General features: G+C 58.4%; 6 protein-coding genes and 1 pseudogene across 6 annotated transcripts; 4 read left to right on the top strand and 3 right to left on the bottom strand.

Moving 5' to 3' along the window:
• Positions 1 to 300: 300 nt before the first annotated feature.
• Positions 301 to 1324, top strand: ACA1_065760 (uncharacterized protein; the record flags this gene model as incomplete). Its single annotated transcript, XM_004339721.1, has 4 exons — positions 301 to 514; positions 591 to 735; positions 815 to 1088; positions 1169 to 1324. 4 exons carry the CDS (start codon positions 301 to 303, stop codon positions 1322 to 1324), a joined length of 789 nt encoding a protein of 262 aa, XP_004339769.1.
• A 177-nt stretch (positions 1325 to 1501) lies between these two features.
• On the top strand, positions 1502 to 3169 carry ACA1_065750 (uncharacterized protein; the record flags this gene model as incomplete). Its single annotated transcript, XM_004339720.1, has 6 exons — positions 1502 to 1753; positions 1838 to 2242; positions 2343 to 2405; positions 2491 to 2597; positions 2704 to 2802; positions 3049 to 3169. 6 exons carry the CDS (start codon positions 1502 to 1504, stop codon positions 3167 to 3169), a joined length of 1047 nt encoding a protein of 348 aa, XP_004339768.1.
• A 114-nt stretch (positions 3170 to 3283) lies between these two features.
• Positions 3284 to 3666, top strand: ACA1_065740 (glutaredoxin, putative; the record flags this gene model as incomplete). Its single annotated transcript, XM_004339719.1, has 2 exons — positions 3284 to 3526; positions 3589 to 3666. 2 exons carry the CDS (start codon positions 3284 to 3286, stop codon positions 3664 to 3666), a joined length of 321 nt encoding a protein of 106 aa, XP_004339767.1.
• A 69-nt stretch (positions 3667 to 3735) lies between these two features.
• Positions 3736 to 12244, bottom strand: ACA1_065730 (annotated as a pseudogene).
• A 685-nt stretch (positions 12245 to 12929) lies between these two features.
• On the top strand, positions 12930 to 13411 carry ACA1_065720 (ribosomal protein S8, putative; the record flags this gene model as incomplete). The annotated part of the gene is made up of 2 exons (XM_004339718.1): positions 12930 to 13062; positions 13152 to 13411. The coding sequence occupies 2 exons, from the start codon at positions 12930 to 12932 to the stop codon at positions 13409 to 13411; spliced, it is 393 nt and encodes a 130-aa protein (XP_004339766.1).
• A 589-nt stretch (positions 13412 to 14000) lies between these two features.
• Positions 14001 to 15127, bottom strand: ACA1_065710 (GATA zinc finger domain containing protein; the record flags this gene model as incomplete). Its single annotated transcript, XM_004339717.1, has 3 exons — positions 14001 to 14202; positions 14289 to 14392; positions 14474 to 15127. 3 exons carry the CDS (start codon positions 15125 to 15127, stop codon positions 14001 to 14003), a joined length of 960 nt encoding a protein of 319 aa, XP_004339765.1.
• A 1038-nt stretch (positions 15128 to 16165) lies between these two features.
• On the bottom strand, positions 16166 to 18816 carry ACA1_065700 (serine/threonine kinase; the record flags this gene model as incomplete). The annotated part of the gene is made up of 14 exons (XM_004339716.1): positions 16166 to 16270; positions 16408 to 16548; positions 16682 to 16875; positions 16947 to 16989; positions 17072 to 17128; positions 17227 to 17280; positions 17384 to 17566; positions 17632 to 17674; positions 17744 to 17807; positions 17885 to 18064; positions 18138 to 18171; positions 18240 to 18453; positions 18579 to 18713; positions 18800 to 18816. The coding sequence occupies 14 exons, from the start codon at positions 18814 to 18816 to the stop codon at positions 16166 to 16168; spliced, it is 1464 nt and encodes a 487-aa protein (XP_004339764.1).
• Between the last annotated feature and the right edge of the window lie 1282 nt (positions 18817 to 20098).

The raw sequence follows: 20098 nt of genomic DNA, 5'->3' as shown, positions 1-20098 counted from the left end.
AAACCAGGAGGAAGTGAACACTTGGGCGGTCAGCGTGAGGTCGTGGGTGTACCCGCAGAGTGCGAAAAACGAGAGAAATCAGCTGCGAATCAGAAACGGAACACTTTATTCGACCTATCACAGAATTTGTGTCGACGCACAGGAGGCCGGTACAAAACCGAGGCACTGCCCCGGCTTACCACTTCGTCAAACAAACAATCATCTGCCCACAAGAGCGACTGATCACTGCGAAAAGAATCGGCAAGCCATACACTACACACTAAAAGCCACTACATTCTTTTCGTCGACGCTTCTCACACCATGAAGTTGAACATCAGCACTGTTCTCCTGAGCCTCGTGGCCCTGGTTGCCCTGCTCCAGGCGGCGATGGCGGCGGACGTCATCCTCACCAACGGCCTGCTCACCTCCACCCTCACCCCCGCCGGCGGCAAAATCACCATCTCCGAGTCCAACGGCAACGATACCAAGACCTTCGTCCTCCAGACCAAGCTCATGACCGAAATGGCCAAGAACAGTACTTGCCCACAATCATCGCTGTTTGGTTGCAGCTTGATCAACTTCAGTTGATACTAATTGGCATGTCCTTACAGCCGCCGTGAAGAGCGTGTCAAGCTTCATCCGGGAGACCTTCCTGGCCACCGACCCCATCGACGAGACCTACCAGGGCATCAAGGCCTCCACCGCCACCATCTTCATGGACATCCCCATGGACGGCTCCTCCGCCAACGCCACCTCGTACGACCTTCCTCCTCAACTACACCAACCTGTTCAAATTCCGAGCCGACAATGGCTGACCTGGGACCTTCAATTACAGGGTGCTGAGCTTGTCGATCAAGGTCTCGGTCTTCCAGGAGGAGGGCTACGTGAAGCTGGGCAGCAGGAAGTTCGCGGTTGACACTGGCAAGCTGGCCATCACCTACACCATCCTCGACTGGCCCTTCGACAGCTACGACAACACCCTGGTCGTCCGCACCAGCATCGAGACCCCCAGCGCCGGCGGCTCAATGAGCGGTAGTGAGCTCTTCCTTTTCAACGGTGCCTCGTGGACCTTCGCCCCCACCGCCGCCATCCCCGCTCCCTATGACTCCGTACGCTTGCTCCCCCCGATTGTAGCTTTCGCTCTTTCTTCGTTCTTGGCCTTACCGTCCTGTCGCTCTTTCTATTACAGTCGCCTGTTACAGTGAAGTCGTCCAACACCGACTCGGGCATCGATACCAACATGCAGTTCTACGCCACCAGCTCTATCACCTACGACACCCTGTGGAGCGTGGAGACCGCCACCTCCGGCGCCACCCGCCTCACCTCCTTCCTTGCCTTCTTCTAGATGATCACCATCTCTCTTCTCTTCCTTCTTCTACTTGCCCGGTGGAGGGAGCTATCGCCCTTCCGCCACACCTCTCTTACATTGCGCTGCAACCCCTGTTTTAGATGTAATCAATCCATAAATTCCTGCGCACAAAGCCAATGTCTGTATTATTTATTTATTTATTTATTGCGCAGGATGGAGCAAGAAGAAGCGAAAGGGGTGCGGGTGGTGCTGGTGGACAAGCCACCGGGGATGACTCCGCTTGCTGCTATTGAGCAGCTGCGGCGAGAGCGACCGCAAGAGTTCTCGGCAGACCTGAAGATGGGCTACGCCGGCCGGTTGGACCCGCTGGCTCGGGGCCTCCTCGTCTGCTTGGCCGGCCCCCACGGCGCCCCCCTCAGCCTCCAGAAGGAGATCGAGGGAGAATCGAAGATCTACGAATTTCAGGTGATTTACTATTATTTCTTTTTTATTCTTATTTGTTTATGCAATATATTATTTGCATAAATTATTAAAATATAATTGGCGTAGGTGCTGTTTGGGGTGGAGACGGACACCTACGACGTGATGGGCCTTGTGCAGCCGCGGAGGTGCCGAGCGACTACGACGGCGACGCAGGGTGCCAGGGCTGCACAGAGCAGCAGCGACGATGGAGGTGGCGGGGAGCGAAACGGTGAGTGCGAGAGTGAAGCCAAGCGGAAGCGGCGAGAGCTCGAGCAGGTCGACGACGGTGGTGAGAAAGAGGAACGAGAGGAGGAGGAGACCGCGGTTGATGATGAGCACACCAACAAGAAGAAGCAGAGACGTTATGCGCCGTCAGATGACGGCACTCGGCTCGAGACAGAAGACGAAGCAGAAGAGGGTCCGGGTGCAAGAGAGATTGACGAAGAGGTGGTGAAAGCCGTCATGCCCTTTTTCGTCGGCAAACGAAGCCAGGTCCACTGCCTCTACCTCCTTTACCCTCCTTGCCTTTTTTGTTGCTTCTCATGTTGGTGATGCATGGCTCGATGTGTTGTGTCTCGAATGGCGGATCTAGGCCTACCCGCCCTTCTCATCGGCGCGCGTCAAGGGCAAGCCGCTCTTTCACTGGGCCAGGCAGGTACGCACGCCGCGGTGTGAGGAACTCAAGTGGTTGTGGCAAGTATGAATAGATGATTGTTATTTGATGGTGATCACTCGCGCAGGGTCCGGAGAAGATGCGGGAGATACTGCCGTTGATTCCGCGCGTGGAAGTGGAGATCCGGACGCTCGAGCTCCTTTCCACCCACTCGCTCAGCCGAGACGAACTTCGGTACACGCGCTGACCCTGATGTCTCCCGCCAAGAATGCAAGAATGCGCGACACATGTGAGACTCACACGACCCGCACACGACGGTGCACAATGTGCGTCTGGATAGAAAAGAGATCTGGACGAAGATTGGACGAGTGAAGGGCGACTTCCGCCAGCCGCAGATCCTCCAGAGCTGGGACGACCACTACTTCCAGCCGCCTGCGGGGTACCGCTCATCATGCCGGCCTCAGCCATGTTTTTTGTATTTTCTATGTTAATATTCTATTTAAAATGTTGTAATGCTGATGGGTGGACCATCACCGCATAAGGGAGCAATCGACAGTCACGCTATATCAGATGCGTGCCGAAGTCACGTCCGGCACTTACATCCGGTACCGAAGCTGCACCACCACGACCACAATCCCGCACATGAACCCTTACTGACACAACTGCTCCGTCGACCTTTGTCTAGAACCCTGGCACACGAGATGGGGCAGCGGCTGGGCGTGGGCGCTGTGGCCTTTGACATCCACCGGACCAGCGTGGGCCACCACTCCATCGACCAGGCCATCCGCCTTTCGGCTGCGCCTTAAAAGTTAATTTATTGTTTTTTCTGTTGAAAGACAAAAAGAAAAGAAGAGAAATACGGGTAGTCGCAAACAAGACGTTCGCGCCAACGGGACGAAGAGCGCGAGAGAGAAATCAAGATGAGTGGAGGAGATGAGAGCGTTCAGCTGCAGCAGGCCAAGATCGAATACTATTACAGCTCGGCCACGTGCCAGCTGAAGGTGAAGAAGGACCAACAGTCGCTTCGATTTCTGCTCGAGTCCAAAAATGTGACGTTCGACGACTTCGACGTGTGCCTCGACCAAATGCGTAAGGCCGAGATGCAGGCCAAGAGCGGCAAGGCCTCCTTGCCGCAACTCTTTGTTGACGACCGCTTCGTTGGGGTACGTCTATCGCTCTCTCCTTGTAGTGTTTTAATCATCCCGACTTATTCGATGCGCGGTAGGGGTACGACGAGGTCCAGTACATGGAAGAGCTGGGTACACTGGACCAGGTCTTGTTCAAAGAGGTTGATGGTGTGTAAAGGAGTGGAGAGATAAAAGAAAACATTGTTTTGTAGGTCGACTGTTGAAGAAAGTGGTTTATGTGTACATCACACGTCAGGCTGGGCGCCAGCCCGCAGAGGGCTCCGTGTGGTCAGGGCAAAGCGCATGAGACCCACGCACAGAGTGCCGAAAGGCCGCCTTGGGAGGCGCTGTGGCCACAGGTACGGCCACGACACCGCAGCCGTGTGGCCGGCCTCCAGAGCGCCTCTCAATGCCAGCGTAGTAGTTGTGCTCTTCGCCTCCTGCGCGCGGGCAAGTTCGTCCAGCACCGACACCGACGCCGCAGCGCTGGTGGTGCCGTCATCAGCAGTGCCTCGCCCTGCTCTCCTGAACCTGACGGTCATGGGGCGCGGCACGAGGTGAGTCGCGCAGAAGCCCCACTGTGGTCCGTGCACACTGGTACCAGAGCACGGCAGGCGCGACGAGCCCCCCGAGCGTGTGGCTCGCGGCCTCGTAGAAGCGATAGAGACGACAGCCGTTGATGAGCACCGGCAACCCGATCACCAACCTGCTCGCCGTATGTGTGTGTTGTGTGTCGCGAGCCGTGCGTGTCGTGCGGTGTCAAGTAGGTGTGGCGGAAAGAGAGGCCGGAGGTGGAGAGGCTACCGCTCAAACTGCTCGCGCTTGCCCGAGTCGGTCTCAGCGGTGTAGGACGCGTGGCGCTTCTCGACGATGCGCCCACCGACGCCCGTCCACCAGAGGAAGGCCAGCAGCGGCGACGCCACCACGATCCGCTCGAGCGAGCCCTCGAGCACATCGCACACCACCTGCCGACACCCGCACCGCCTCTTGCAGGTCGCATTCCGCGCATGGAGACTGCGCGCCGTCTCCAGGTACAGCGCGCTCGCAATGTTCATACCACGGTACCCATCATCCACCCAAGCTTGTGCGTCGCGGAGGTGTCGATGCGTGTCGTGTCGTCGTTCGTGCGTGTGCGGACGTCAGCGCCGCTGTTGGCTGAAAGTTTCGAACTTCTTCAGGCGGGGCAGTGTACCAGTGATGATTTCGTAGGTGTGCGGGGTAACGTATTCACCGACGCAGTAGGCCACGATGGGCACCTCCTGCACGTTGAGCCTCCGACCACCCGCGTCTCCTTCGCCTGCCCGTCTCCTCCGCCCCAGCACCACGAGGCCAGGGTATGCCCGTCCGCTGTGTCGTGTGCGGTGGTGCGCGTTGTGTGCGGTGGTGCGTGCGCCGTGTGCGACGTGCGGTCGTGTGTGAGTGAAGCTCGCGGCGGCGGCGGCGGTACACGGTGCGGGGAGATGCGCACTCATCGCCGGAGAGCAAGGATAGGAACTGGTGGAGCGTCTCCTCGCCGGGCCGTCCGCCTCTATCGCGCCACACCCGGTCCTCGTTCCGGAAGATCCACCTGGCCCGGGCGCCATCAGCATTTATGCCCGCTCGGGGAAGGGGCGGGTTGGTGCGCGTGTCGTGTCGTGTCGTTGGTCGTGTCGTGTCGTGTCGTGTCGTTGGTCGTGTCGTGTCGTTGGTCGTGTCGTGTCGTGTCGTGTCGTGTCGTGTCGTGTCGTGTCGTGTACCGCATGAGCTGCTCTTGGGAGGTTCGGTCCAGGTCTGCTATCTGCACCATCTCATACTGCTGACTAAGCTGGGATCTGGAGGGGGAAAAGATATAAGGAATGAATGCGATCGTGCGTGTGTCGAGCGCTAAACGTACCGCATGGCCTCGAGCGTGCGAGCGATGACTCCTTCGCGGGGAAGCGGACAGGTGCGCCGCACGTTCTCCAGGTGGGCCTTGAGCTCGAAGAATTGGACCCGATTCTCGCGCAGTAGCGTCGCCAGGTCCACGCGATAGGCTGCCCTGATCTCCTCGTCGATCACCTGCGGCTCCGCACCGTCAGGCCGCTGATCAATCGACCGAGCGATCGGACCTAAATTCTCGGGGGGGGGGTTGAATGAACCTCAGCCACATGTCCGATGATCGTCTCCTTCTCGGCCTCGGTGATCAGCTTGGCCTCGGTGCGCTTGCCCTTCTTCCCTGCGGGTGCGTGCGCAGATGATGGTGAGCCAACGCCAGTGTGCAAAAACCGCACACACGACACACGACACGCACGACACGACACGACACGCGCTTGGCTGAAGCGAATGGGGATTGTACGTTTGAGGGCGCGGGCGTTCCAGAGGTTGAGGTCGAACCCGAGGCTCAAGATTGAACGCTTCCGCTCGAGCGTCTCCAGGAACGTGCTCACGTACAGTCCCACGTGCCGACCGAATATGTTGGCATCCACTCCCGCCATCCGCAACTCTTGGTCGGTCCGGAGGCCCTTCATGCACACACGCGTCACAAATCGCACACGCACACGCACACGCACACGCACACGACCACCGGGCATGCCCACGTAGAGCGATCGTAAAAATGAGAACTCACCTGCATGGCGTTGGTGACGATGGTGCCCACCAAGTCCTTCTGCGATTCCCTCGCCGGCCGGTGCCCCTCGTTCTTGGCTTTCAGCTCGCTGCTACTCCGCAACAGGGTCGAGTTCGACCCATCGTCCTGGCCCCTGCACCGTGTGTGCGGTGGTGCGCGTGCGTTTAATGCACGTAAGTCGAGTGAAGTCGAGATGAGGAGGTCGAGAACGAACGTAGCGAGCGGGACTTCAAAGAGGTGAACGTTGTCGGTCGTGAGAAGGAGGTCGCCGACCTTGATCTTGTCCGGCTTGCTGTCATAGTAGCTCTCGACCCCCGAATCGATAAAGAAATTGTCTCTGCAGCCACACAGCGGATTGTGAGAAATCGCACGCACGCACACACACACACTCACGCACACATCACACAACGACACACAAGGCGTGCCTATAGGTGATCAGGGAAGGAGTGTAGTGGGTGGGAATGGAAGAGGAGAGCAACGAGAAGGTGCGCGCATCGGGGTGGCCGGCGGGCACGATCACGGCCGGCACGAGATGGCTTTCCACAAGCCGTCGGAGGAAGGTGGCCCACACCAGCGACGTATCTTCACCGTGGTTGCTCGCATACGACTTGTACAGATAGAGCTACGGCACACGGCACACGGCACACGACACACGGCACACGGCACACGGCACACGGCACACGGCACACGACACACGACACACGGCAACCGCTCAGTGTGAAGGCGTGTCTTTGGTGGACCGAAGGTGGACCGAAGGTGGGAGGGAGTACCCCCTGATCAGCGTAGAGCACCTCCACGCTCTCGATTTCAGGACCCCATGTCCTTGGTTGCTCGTCGGCTTTTGTTTTGCCCTTTGCGTCTGCTCCCACGGTGTGTCGTGTGTCGTGTGTCGTGTGTCGTGTGTCGTGTGTCGTGTGTCGTGTGTCGTGTGTCGTGTGTCGTGTGTCGTGTGTCGTGTGTTGCGTGAGTGAGTTGTGCGGTGCGATGCGATGCTGCCCGTGGTGGTCGTTACCTGCGCCCTGCGTGGCGGTGGAATCTTCGGTGGCTTGGTGCAGGGAGAGCATAGCCACATTGGCCTTGAGCGCGTTCTCGATCGGCTTCTCGGCGTGGACTCCGTTCGGCGCGTAGCAGCCCGTGATCTGGCCCCCGCACGTCGACAGCGTCGACAAATAGCTCGTGTGCAGGCGCACCAGGAATCGCTTCCGCCCGCCCTCGTCTCCGCTGTCCTTGCCTCCTATTTAAAAAAAGACAACTTTCAATTGCGCGCGACACGACACACGACACGAGAGGACACGACACGGCACGCAGCACTACGACACGACACGCGCGTACGTTGAGCTTTCTTGGTGGCCTTCTTGGGGTTTTCTTTCTTCTGCCTCTCGCGAGCCCACTCCTTCTCCAGTGCCTCCTCGCGGCCGAGCAGGTCGCACTTGCGGGCCGCGAACCCCGCCTTTTCCTCGGGCGAGAGAGCCGCGGGGCCACCGCCCAGCTGCGCTGTCGCAGGTGCGGCCGTCACGCGTCGGTGCATGTGCTGGATCGCCAGAGTGCGCCTGCCCTTCAATTCCTCCAACGGTAGTCCCTCCACAAACACCTGATCTGTAACGACACGCACGATACATGACACGACACACAACACGACACGAACACGCGCGTTAATGTGGCGCACCGAAAGGGTGGTGGTGAGGGAGGTGGAGACTACGAACGAACCGATGGGCACGGAGGCGTCGTGGATGGTGATCTCGGTGATGTGGAGATCGCGCAGGATGCCTACGTACTCGCGGTAGCACTCGAGCAGCCGCGCGGTGTAGGCCTGGTCGAGGCGCAGGCGCCAGGCGGCGGCCTCCTGCGTCTCCACCTCGATGGCGATGTCGGCGTTCCAGTCCCACAGGTCCGCCGAGTAGCCGGCCTCCACCAGTCGCTCCCGCTCCTCCGCGTTGGCCTCCATCCCCCACACGTAGCGCTCCAGTCGCTGCCGTTGCTGCTCAAATCTGCTGGCTAACGGCATACCACCATGAATGCGCGTATTGGTGCGTGTGTGCGTGCGTGCGTGCGTGGTGTGTTCGGTACCTGCGTCGAGTTCCTCGAGGTCGGCCACGATCCGCTCTTCGTCGGTGGGAGGAGCCAGCAGTTCGTTCAGACATTCGATCGCTTTGTCGGCCACGTGGCCGTACTTGGGCCGCTGGGCGCGAATTGTCTCCACGCGCGTGGAGAGCGACGTGAGCGTGCCCATGACCGACTGCTGCGCCGCCACCTCCTCGGGGAACTTGGAGCGAAACACCGCAAAGACCCGCTCGATGTCGTCGTCGCGGCCCCCTTTGTCTGGGCCTCCGCCGCTCGTGGCCTGGGCAGGCGCCCGTCGGCTGCGGGCAAAGTCGGCCAGCTCGGGGGCGTAGAGGATCTTGAAGAGGGAGACCCGCGACAGCTCGTCGGCGGCGTCCTTGCGCCAGCGGCCTGCAGCAGGGCCGTGGCCCGCGCGGGCGCTGCGCAGGATGTGAGACACCAGCACGGTGGCGCCCTCGCGCACGAGGCGGTCCTCCTCGATGCGCGCGAGCCGCTCGGCCTCGCGCTGTTGGCGACGCGCCTGCTCCCGCTCCTCCTGCACGTCGGCATCGCCGTCCGGGCCTTGGGGCTGCTGCGCCTCGTTATGGGCGTCGCCCGCAGGCGCCGGCGGCGCATTGTCTTCAACCGCGGCCGGTGGCGGCGCTTCCTAGGAAAAGGTACGCACAGCAATCACGGATGTCGGTCGTAAGGTAGGGCACGTTCGGTAATAAGGTGCCATACATACCCTGATGAGCTGCATGGCTAGCTTGGTAATCTGCAGGAGCTCGGCGAACTCGTGGAGTTGCGCCGGTTCGTCGTGCGGTGGGGACCCGGCGGCCCCCAACTGCTGCTGCTGGGATTCCAGATAATGCCGCACGAGCGCCATCTCGTCTCCGGTTTCGCTGGCGCTGGCGCCGTCGAATGTCAACCGCGGCTGCGTCTGGTGGTCAGAGTCACCCCGGATCTTCTCGTGAGCGGGCGGGTCGCCGTGTGACAGGAGGAGGGCGCGCAGGGGCACGAATATGTCATCCAGCAGCGCCGGCTGGCACACGAGACACAGAGTCTTGACATCGTCCCTGCTGCCTGGGCCATCACGTCAGTGCCACAACACACACACACACACACACACACACACACACACACACACACACACACACACACACACACAGCCCACCTGTGGAGATGAGTCGGGAAAAAAGGCGGTTGACGCGCTGCTCATCCTCCGCGTTGGCGACGAAATGGGCGAGGAAGAACTCGTAGGCCTCGTGCAGGTGGAGCAGCAGTCCTGGTGGTGTGTGGTGCGGTGGTGTGGTAGGGAGGTAAGAGCACGCCACATCGCTGGAGATTGCTAAGAACGAGGTGATATCAAACCAAAGTTGCGCTGAACGTGGAAGGTGTGCAACAGATGCCTCCACAGTATACGGAACTGGTTGATGGACGAAGGACGGAGTCTGCTCAGCGTCGGGATGCCGTGAGTGAGCACCTGCGTCGTCACCCCCCTCGTGAAGTGAGCATCAAGCGACCCCAGAGGTGAAAGAGAGTTCGCGTACCAGGGTAATGCTGGAACGCTTACGGGCAAGAGCGGCGAGTTGGTCGAAACAGAGTGCGGCCTGCTCCAGACACTCATCGAACGACAGTTGCACTGCGCAGCGTCAAGGGAAGGCAAGTGTGTAAGCGGCGAGTGGCGTGTCGGCGAGTCAGGGCGCACCTTGTTCCTGCATTTCGCGCATAGCGTTGACGGCAGTGGGGAGGTACAGGTGGAAAATCGTCATCTTGCTAGCGCCGGTGCTGACCGCGGCCAATGCAAGCCCCAGCATCTGTTGAGTTTGAAGCGTTGAGCCAGCGCGTGTGTCGTTCAAGCGCGGCGGGTCTCCAGGCGCGCACCTTGTTCAACAGGCCGAGTAGGTTGTTGCGCCGACTCAAGCTGACCTCTGAGCCGGGTGTGTTGGCATGACCATTCCAGGTAAGGATGCTCCGCAGGGTGATGGGCAACGAGGTGCCGATGAGGTAGTCGACGAGGTCGATCTCGGACGTCTGCCGCAGGAAGAGCAGGCCCAGCTCGAGCAGGCGCTGCAGCAATTCATCGCAATTTCTCCGCAGATGACGCCGCGTCGTTGTCTCGTCTTCGTCTATGCGCTTCGCCTTCGCCTTCGCCTTCATTCTTTGAGTTGGCGTCGATGGTCGGTCGATCGGCGGAAGGTCGCCTGTTTCACCGCTGCCGACGCTCAGGTCCGTCACAAGACAGTGCGCTGGCGGGAGACACGACTCGGCCACGCGACAGATAGAGCGTAGGGTGTCGTTAAGCAGCCTATCGCTGTGCCGCGGGCGCGATACGGCCGCACAGGCGTAGTCCAGCGTCCGACCCAGCAGAGAGTCGCGCGCCGCGTTGCGTTCGTCTCGCTCGTCCCCCGTCCCGTAATCGTCACTGTACTTGGAGAAGTAGCCCAGCACGATGTCGAACGCCCCGGGTAGGACAGTCGCCACCAATGACTCGAACTGGGCACCAAACACGCCACGACGTCAGCGGGCAGCGTGACCAGGGAAAGGTTTGGGGGGGGGACACAAACTGTGGTGTCGCTCTCGATGGCGGTCGGGATGAGCGAGATGACGCGTAGGAGATTGGCGATGGAGACGACGCGGCCCGGCTTTGGGTCAGACGCGCTTCCGCCACGGAAAAGACGCATCCCTGAGTCGACCACCTGCTGCAGTGTGGCGTTGAGAAGCAACAGCACCTGGCAGGAATGACAGGGACGTGTGATGAGTATGTGCACAGCAGGAAGGGAGGAGAGGGCTCGAATGAGAATGGGAGAGCGCACCTGCCTGCGTGATTGGTTGTGGTTGTAGGCCACGAGCACCCGGGTCAGCTCCAGCAGCTTCAAAAACAGCTCGGATTCGACCTCGCTTCTCTCTTGCTCGCTTTCTGGGTGTCAGCACACGCGAACACATTCGAAGAAGAGGCTCGCATCAGCAAAGGTTAAGCACCGATCGACCATGTGCTGTGCAAGGTAAGGTACCTTCAGCAAGCTCCTCGTAATCGGTCCAGAAACGGTCGATGAACGTTAACACTGCGTTCAGACACGAGGTGAAGAACGCAAAGAGATCGTCCTCGCCGTCCTCGCCATCCGTGTAGCCCACGTCAATCGCGCTCATCGCCTGCATGCCCCCACGAGTTGGCGTGAGTTACATTGCAAGCACTGACAAAAGGCGATTTGTAGATTGTTGCTGGGAGGAAGGGCACCTGAAAGAGTTGAATGAGCTCAACACATGCTTCCTCACTGCTTATCCATTGATGCGGGATCATTTGGATGCAGTCCAATACCAAGCCCTCTTCAGTGGTCATCACTTCCTAAGAAGCACACAGCACGGCCACTTGGTCAAACTGCTTCTGTGCGTGCGTGCGTGCGTGCGTGCGTGCGTGCGTGCGTGCGTGCGTGCGTGCGTGCGTGCGTGCGTGCGTGCGTGCCAATTTACGAACCTCGGCTCCGCTGCGCGCAAACGGAAGAGCGATCGCCAGTAGGTCGACTCGCATCTTCATGGCGACTGGGAATGCCGCTGATAAGGCGGCATCCTGGCCCCAGAGGTGAAGTTAGCCTGCGTGACGTGTATCTGTGCGTCTGGGCCAAGTGCATCCGAACCTTCTTGAGTCGCTCCTCGCTGGCCACGCGCATGTCGTCCAAGCTGTGAAGGACCTTGCACATGGACGCCTTCGTTGAATCGCTCACCGCTGTCCCACAGTGGCCGACAAAATGGCTCTGGTTCAGCCCCGCCGAGAGCAGGGTGTGAGCAGTGGGAAAGTGTGTGGCGCCCTTCATATGGAGATATCGCGGTGGTGTACCAGAGGCGAGAAGCAATGGCCGTAGTAGTACGCCAAGGGGAGGAACGTGGGCAACTGCGACTGCCCATACATCTGCACCAGCATGCTCCCGGCTCGTGCCAGGCTCTCCTGGGACATGCCTCCTTCTCCGTCGACTGACCACATAGTAAAGACCAGTGAGCCTCGGCCATTGCCTCTCGCAAAGGTGCATGGCTCGTGTGTGCTCACCTGGCTGCCGAAGGACTGCGAGGAGTAGGTCGATGGCCCTCTCAATGTAGCGCGGTCGCTGCACGACCTTGGGCCGAAGGTTCTCCATCTTCGTGGGCGTGTCGCCCAGCTTGCTTCGCACCTCCCCGCCATGAAGTATTGCCTGCCCCAAGTGCACCACCATTACCGTCACAAGGAGTACCGTCTAGGCTGCATGCTATGTCCATGGTGGGCATGGGGCGTACCTCGCACCCTTGCAGAAAAATGAAGAATGGATTCTTGCACTCTGGGGCGCCCAGTTTGCCCTCGCTGGCAGCACCGCGCAGCTCGTCGAGCGACTTCACCCAGTCTTCCCACAACAACGCCACCCGCCACCTGTCTTCCATAAGGCCACGCGGGCATAAAATTGTTTGACTTCGATATTCTCTTTTAATTCTTTTTTACTGTTGGTTTCGTGCCCGGATATTTTGTGGAATGAAATGCCGGTGGTGGGTTATTACGGGAAACGGGTGGTGCTTTGTCTTTCTTCTTCCTCTTCTCACCCTCATCCCCATCACCACCGTACGTGGACCCTTCCGTCAGCTTTTGCACACACATCTTGAGATCGCTTCGCATCTCTTCGCTTCTCGGAGAGATGTAGGACCTGCTCTCGAGCAGTATTCCAAACAAAAAGTGATTAGGGGAGGGAAAGTACACCACTCAGTGCTGTTACTCACCCCTCTTCCCCCCGCCTCCTCCCCATTTCTCTTTCTCTTCTATTGGACCTTGTCTCCACTTCCGTAGTATCCTTGAAAATGGTGCGCATCAGTGTTTTGAACGACTGCCTCAAGAGCATCTGCAATGCCGAGAAGAGGGGCAAGCGTCAGGTCCTCATCAGGCCTAGCTCCAAGGTCATCGTCAAGTTCCTCACCGTCATGCTTAAGCACGGTACCTCTTCTTACCTTCGTTCGCAATCGCCAACATGTCTGTCCTCCCTCCGAAAGATTAATCCGACTCAAATGTCTCTTCTTGCGTAGGTTACATTGGTGAGTTCGAGATCGTCGACGACCACCGCAGCGGCAAGATCGTTGTTGACCTCATTGGTCGCATCAACAAGTGCGGCGTGATCAGCCCCCGCTTCGACATTAAGCTCAAGCACATCGAGCAGTGGATCACCGATCTCCTGCCCTCGCGTCAGTTCGGTTTCATTGTCCTCACCACCTCGTCCGGCATCATGGATCACGAGGAGGCTAGGCGCAAGGGTTGTGGTGGTAAGGTCCTCGGCTACTTCTACTAAAGATTATCTGAGTAGACCCGCTCCGAAACACAAGGCCGTTCTGCCGAAATCAAAACACCTGCCCATCAATAAAAAACTAAAAACACAGATGTGTACATACCAACCACTTCGGCTTGACCCACCCAGGCGCCACAAACTCTACTTTTCTTTCAATGCCAGACTCTGTGAACTGTCCGTTGCTGTTCACATCTCCAACCGAACAGAACTCGAAAACAGAGCGACAAGCGCCCGCATACACCTCCCGCTGGGGTAACGCGAGCTATTCTGCGCTAACAGAATCGGGCTGAGGTCTGCATACAAGGTCCGCGGACAGACAACACACCTCTGTGCAAACTTGGCGCCCACCTGAGCGACTCGCGCACGCCGGCTGGGCATCGATCCCTACGGTCACCAGCCAACCGGGTTCAAGCTCAGGTTTTGAATCGCTAACCGACCAAGATTTCCCGGCTATTACACCAATCAGGATTACCTATTACCCCATCAGGTGCAAGGAAGACCTTACTGTGGCGTTCGTCTGTAACTTGCCTTAAAATATCAAATTTGTAACACACTGCTACTCCCAGTTCGCTTGCTGTGCCCGCTCGGTTCATCACACGGGGTGTTGTAGGCGTTGAGGTATGCCCGGCTGGGCAGGCGATGACGAAAGCTTGGTCTCCCAGATCATGGGGTTGCTGATGTTGGCGCGTCCCTTCTTGTTTGACTCGGGGTTGAGCAACAAACTCACAGGCACATTGCCACTCTGGCCCCGTGACGTCTGTTCCCTCTGCTTGCTCCGATATCTCAGCCCGCACCTGTTATGGGAAACAACAAGAAGTCGTCAGCGTCAACACTTCGAGCCTGGCCCTAGTGAACCCTCACCCGAGGTGAGAGTGCGTACGCATTGCACAGGGTGCCCTTGCCGAGCGGGCCGTTGCGCCACTCGGGCGTTGAGTCGGTGCCGCAGTGCTGGCATCTCTTCCACTGATCGTCGCCATTGGCGTCCTGCAAAAGTGGCGAAATCAGCTTACCTGGCCACACCTGGCAACCTGCTTGCGCCAGAAGTGGTGGGCCAAGACATCGTACCGTGACCTTGCATCGCTTATAGCGCGGTCCGTTGAGCTTCCACTTGGCCACCTGCGTGCCTTGGGGGAAGGTGACCTCGCTCTTGGCGACCATCTCACCCTGGCCGGGTCGGGCCTGCAGAAGAGCGCGCTGCTCCCCGGTCGGGGGGACCGACATGGCGCGCTTCCGCTTCGTGCCCAGCCGTAGGCGACGCTCCTCGGACGTGGGCGACTGCGGAGGAGTCGAGGTGGGCGAGGCCGGGAGCGACCGAGTGGTGCCCCAGCCGGGCAAGGCTGGCATCGGCTGGACGGGGAAGGAGAACAGGCCGTGGGCGGCGCCAGCGCTGCCTGACCAGAGTAGGGGTCGAAGCGGGGGCAGCGACCGAGCGTGTGTCGTCGGCCTGGGCGTCGAAGTAGGCTCGTTGAGTCGTGGGCTACCAGCGGGGCTGGACAGAGAGGGCGACTGGTGGAGGAGGTGGTGCTGAGGGACTTGGCGGTGGTTGTGGTGGTTGTTGTGGACCTGGCTCGTGGGTGCTCGGGCGGGGGAAGTGGTAGGCGACCACACGAAGGGACTCGGCGGGCTCACGAAGCTGGTGGCTGTGGTAGAAGCGGCCAGGCCGAGGAAGGGCGTCAGGGGCGGGAAGTTGAGGGGCGGTAGCTGCACGAATGTCTGCATGTCGGGCCTCGACTCGCGTCGGCTGGCAGTGTGTGGTTGGCGAGGACGTAACTGAGCCCGCTGGGCGGTCGTGGGCTTGTACGCTTGAGGGCAGGTAGATGGAAGAAGGTAGATGGAATCGTGCTGGTGAGGTGGGTGAGAGGACAGAAGTCCTTGGTGTAATGTTGATGTTCTCGGGGAAGTGACGAAGTGACACTGGTGGAGGAGAGGAGCTAAGGGAGAGCGACTTGTTGAGCTGGTGTGAGGCGAAGTGTTCTGTCTGGACAGCAGAAAGTTGAAGTTCAGACCTTGGGCGTGAACGCGAGATTTGTTGTGGTGTTGTGAGAGGCGAAGAACGAAAGCGACAGATGGCCGAGAAAAAGAACGGGGCTTTTTGGCTTACACCCCCCCTCCCGCATCGCCATCCCAACCTGAGACGCCAGTAGCAGACAAGGGGCAGGAAGACGAACCCATGGGCATTGGTGGAGCACTGCACGTGACGGCACGCGGATCTTTTGTACTCTGGGACCCGTCCCCTTGACCGAGCTTCCACCACTCCTGCTCACTGCCTTGGCTGCGAACACCCAGGCGACCGCTTGTCACCGCGATGCGTTACCATTAGGCGATCATCCGTGGCACCGGTGGCGGTGGGCGACCTCCACGCCTTGCAACATTCAGCCACTTTGGAAGCCAAAATGGACTGAGAGACGGCCGGTGGCAGCTTCTTTCTTCTCTGGTACATCGGGAAATGGTCACATGCGCTACCTCACAACTGTGGTGTGGCACAAAGGAATCACCGTGTGGAGTTCAAGGAGCACAGCGGCGTGACAGATGAAAGGGTCCGATGATAGAATTACTAGTAATACATGCGATGATAAATGGTAATATATACTACGGCTGTGCTAAAGGAAGAGAACGTCGAGAGAGACACAACAGAAAGGAGAATGAAAGAATGATGAGAGAATGAGAGAAGGGAGGACAGTTGCGGAGTGTGGTAATACAAATAGTGTGGCTGATATATATCTGTGTCATGGAAGACGTGGCCCTGGACGGCAGCATCTAGATACCGCCAAGGTTCATCATCTCCATGGTATTCTGCAAGAAGATGTGTGACAAAATCTTCTTCATGCCCTTCCTCGTGTCGGCTTTGGCCAAAAATGGGTGCTGTGAGAGGGAAAGAGGAAGAAGGCGAAGAAGAAGAGATGAGAACAAGCGGAAAAGGGCTCAAGCAACGTACGTGCACAAAAGGAGCAAGAAACTGGTGACACATAACAGGCCAGTCGCCACGGGCATGGGGATACCTGAAGTAGCTCTTCCGCAGTTGCACGCTCCTCGGGATCGGATTGGAGACACCGACTCATGAAGTCCTTAAAGTCCCTCGTCCACTGTGCGGGGTTCTTGAACGGCTTGGGGTAGCCCTCGGTTCCCGCCGTGAACATCGCCTACGCAACACCGCGAACCCCCCGCACGGATTAGGCCACACTCCCTCGAGTGTCAGAGCGTCGTGTGGGAGTCGTGCGAATCGACCACGCCTCGTGCACACCCCACGTCATGGGCGGTTGCGGGCCAAGGTACCTTGAGGGAGGACTTCCTGTTTGGAGGCTGTCCATTCGCCAGCTCAAGAAGGCAAATGGCAAAGGACCAGATGTCGACGGGGTAGCTGTACTGCTGCCTCTTGATCATCTCCGGTGGCATCCAGAAGGGACTGCCCACCATGTGACACCGCTTGTCACCCTGCACCGCGTAGTCCAGGCACAGACCAAAATCGACTGTGTGACGCACGAACCGACGAAAGGTAAGCATTCTTCCTCAAGCCCGGCAGGGAGACAGAGATACGCACTGAGCTTAACGTCGCCCTGCGTGGTCATCATGATGTTCGCGCTCTGCAAGGGAGGAAAGAAAGAAGACAAACCAGTTACGTTGCAACTTCTTCGTTCGTGGCTTTGCGATAAGGGTGGAGAGTACCTTCAAATCCCGGTGAATGAGCTTGTTCTGATGCAGGTAGAAGATCCCTTGGAGCATCTAGGCATGTGCAGCAGCAGCGACAACATGGAGGAACGAGAGAACGAGAGAGTGTTAAGTACAAGGGACGCGTCGACAGCGACTATGTCGATACATACCTCCTTGGCCACAAACGCTATCTGCTTTTCCTGGAATTCGAAGCCTTTGATCGCCTGTAGAGTGGTGATTGGTTACTTTCTCTCTCTCTCTCTCTTGTGGTTGCACTGCAACGTCTGCTGTACAGTGTGCGTGTCGCAGCGATGGAAGGTATCGAACCTGCGAGAGTGTGCCGCCCTCCATGAACTCGGTGACGATCCAGAGCTCGTCCAGAGTGGTGTAGGCCGAGATAAATCGCACGATGTTGGGGTGGTCCACCCTCTTGAGGAAGTGAACTTCGCTCAGATTGCGGAACTGATCGCGTGGATTCACGTGCTTCATCTTCTTCACCGCAACCCGACCCTATAGCGGCGAACAGAGGTTTGATTGAGACTTGCACTCGCATGATGCAAAAGAAAGTGATGTACCTTCCCCTTCAAGTTCTTAGCCATGTAAACGCGGCCAAATCCACTGCGAAGACACATAGGTTGTCAGCCTCGCGTGGAAAGGGATGGGGCAACGTGGGTCGGGGGAACGTACCCTTCACCAACCACCTCCTGCACTTTAACGTCCTTCTTGACAATTCCGTCAGTCAGAAGTGCCTCTGCACGCATGGAATCCGAGTTGGGTCAGCGCTATTACACCAATAAAGAGCTGCACGAAGACGCGCACATGCCGTACCCGAGGAAGGAATGGTGTCCCGCCTGTCCTTGGTCCTGTCCTTGTTCTTCGTTCGCCCAATGTTGATGGGCTCCGCCTCCGGGCTGGGCGTGTAGACAAACGATCTCTTGGTGAGGAAGTGGAAGCAATGCAGCAAAATTACGAAGTTATTCTGGATCTCGGCTTCGGTAAGCTTCGAGGCTGCGCGTACGAAAAAGGCCACGTTAGCGGTTCGAGCTGCTGGGTGTACGCATAGACGGATAGAAGTGGGCACCTTTCAATGATTTCCTCATATCCTTGGGCAAATCCTGAACACAACCATAAGTGCATTCAGGTGAGAAGGCTGACGCTGCCGCGCCACAGGTGGTGGATGTACGTCGGCGCAGGTGAGGTAGACGGGAGGCAGGTGCCTCCTAGGCTCGACATCTTCCGCGTCGGCCTCCTTTTCACCAGCTGGCGCTCCCCCCTGCTTGACGGCCTTATCCTTTTTCTTGAACTTGTCGAGCACCTTGCTCATGAACGTCGTCGAGCGCGGCTCTTCTCCGCCTTTTCGAGCAGAGGAGCGGCTCTTGGGACCCGCGGAATTGCGTCTAGCCACATAGTACGCGTCCCCGGGTGGTGAAGACAGAGTGTCAGCATACACCAACGCAGTAACGCACACGCTCGAGCGAGTAGGAGTGATCCCGCAGCTACGAGGGAGAAAGAGATTCCTTACCTGCCCTGGTGGTGTTGGTGGTGATGACGGTGTTTGTGACGCCCATCGCCCAGGCCGCCACTACTGACTTTCTCAGTAAGATCGGGCGCGGACTTGGTCAGGTCCCTCTCGCCGCTCTCAGCGTTTTCAACCGACCTGCTCCCCGCCTGCACGGAGTGCAAGAACGACCGCAGTGAGCAGGGGGGGAGGGGAGGGGAAGGAGCTTTCACGAGCGAGAGTACCTGTTCGCTGTCAGCATCGCTCAGGCGCGGAAAGCCTGAACTGGACCCACCATGCAGCGCTACGCTGCTGGCTCCCTCTTCCTCTTCCTCATCGTCGTCATCGTCCTCTTCTTCCTCTTCCTCCTCTTCTTCCTCTTCCTCCTCCTCGTATTTCTCTCCTCGAGCTTCGGCCTCAGCCTTTAGCTTCGCCCTGAGGTCGGAACGTTGAAGCGCGCGTTAAACACGTGCACAGGCGAGGCACGCCTTCTTGCCCGTCACGTGGTAAATCTGTTATGAAGATGGGCGCACCTCTCTTCTCGGCGATGGGCTCTGGAAATGGCTTTCGCTTGCGCTCTTCTGGCCTTTCTGTCTAGCTTTCTCTGATGCGAACCCGTCGGAACGTCCTTAATCGAGGAGATGAGGAGCTCGTCGGAAGCAGGCCGACGACCATACTCCCTTTGCTTCGATGTCCTGTCCAGATCGGAGGCGCTACTTATGCGTGGTGCGAGGGTACGATCCTCCTGAACGCAAAGGCAATTAGCAAACGACAGTTCAACAACGCTGTTGCTTGCCGGAGAGTAGGTACGTGCCTCATCCTTATGTTTACGCCCAAAGATATGCGACATTGGAGGCTTCTTCGCCGGTTGCGCTGATTGCATGCGAAAGATGTTGCAGTGAAGGCGAATGCTCGAGAGCGAGACAAGGATCCCAAATGCGAGATGAATCAGGAAGAAGGAGTAACGCCGCCAGAGGAACGCCCCTCCTCCTAATTCTCTGGCCTCGATCGCCCCCCTGCGGGTTTCAATCGATCCCCCAATCCGCCCCGAAGACTGAGATGGCAGTTTACGCCTGCGCGGGTCGTGTGTTGAGCCCAGACCAAGAGGCCAGCTCCCTCCTCAACAAAAACCCCTCACCCAAATCACTTCACCAGGCTACCTATGTAGCCAAGAATGATCGGAATGCCATTTGGTGGACTCCAGACCGGAAAGTCATGGGGAGAAGGGCTGCTTTTTTCGCCTCAGGTGTTGGCTCGCCCCAAAAGGCTCAAACGTTTCACACCATGAAGGAGGAGGAGGAGAGGAAGCTTGAATCACCTGCTGTCGAGGTCGTAGGGTTGCCTGTGGGTCACGATAGCCACAATGTTCTGCTCGACCATGCCCAGCAGCTAATGATGGTGCCACTAGCCTCCCTCCAGGCAGATTTCCTTGAGGAGGTTGGTGGCTTCCTCCATCAGAGAGCTGTGCGGCGATACAGCACTCCTGGCCCATGGCGCATCTCCGTTGCCCATTTCTACCGTTCTTGGCGCGGGCCACTATTTGG

This window comes from Acanthamoeba castellanii (genome assembly GCF_000313135.1).
Source record: "Acanthamoeba castellanii str. Neff unplaced genomic scaffold scf7180000084599, whole genome shotgun sequence".
NCBI classification, from domain to species: Eukaryota; Discosea; order Longamoebia; family Acanthamoebidae; genus Acanthamoeba; species Acanthamoeba castellanii.
This window is presented reverse-complemented; position numbering and strand designations above follow the sequence as displayed.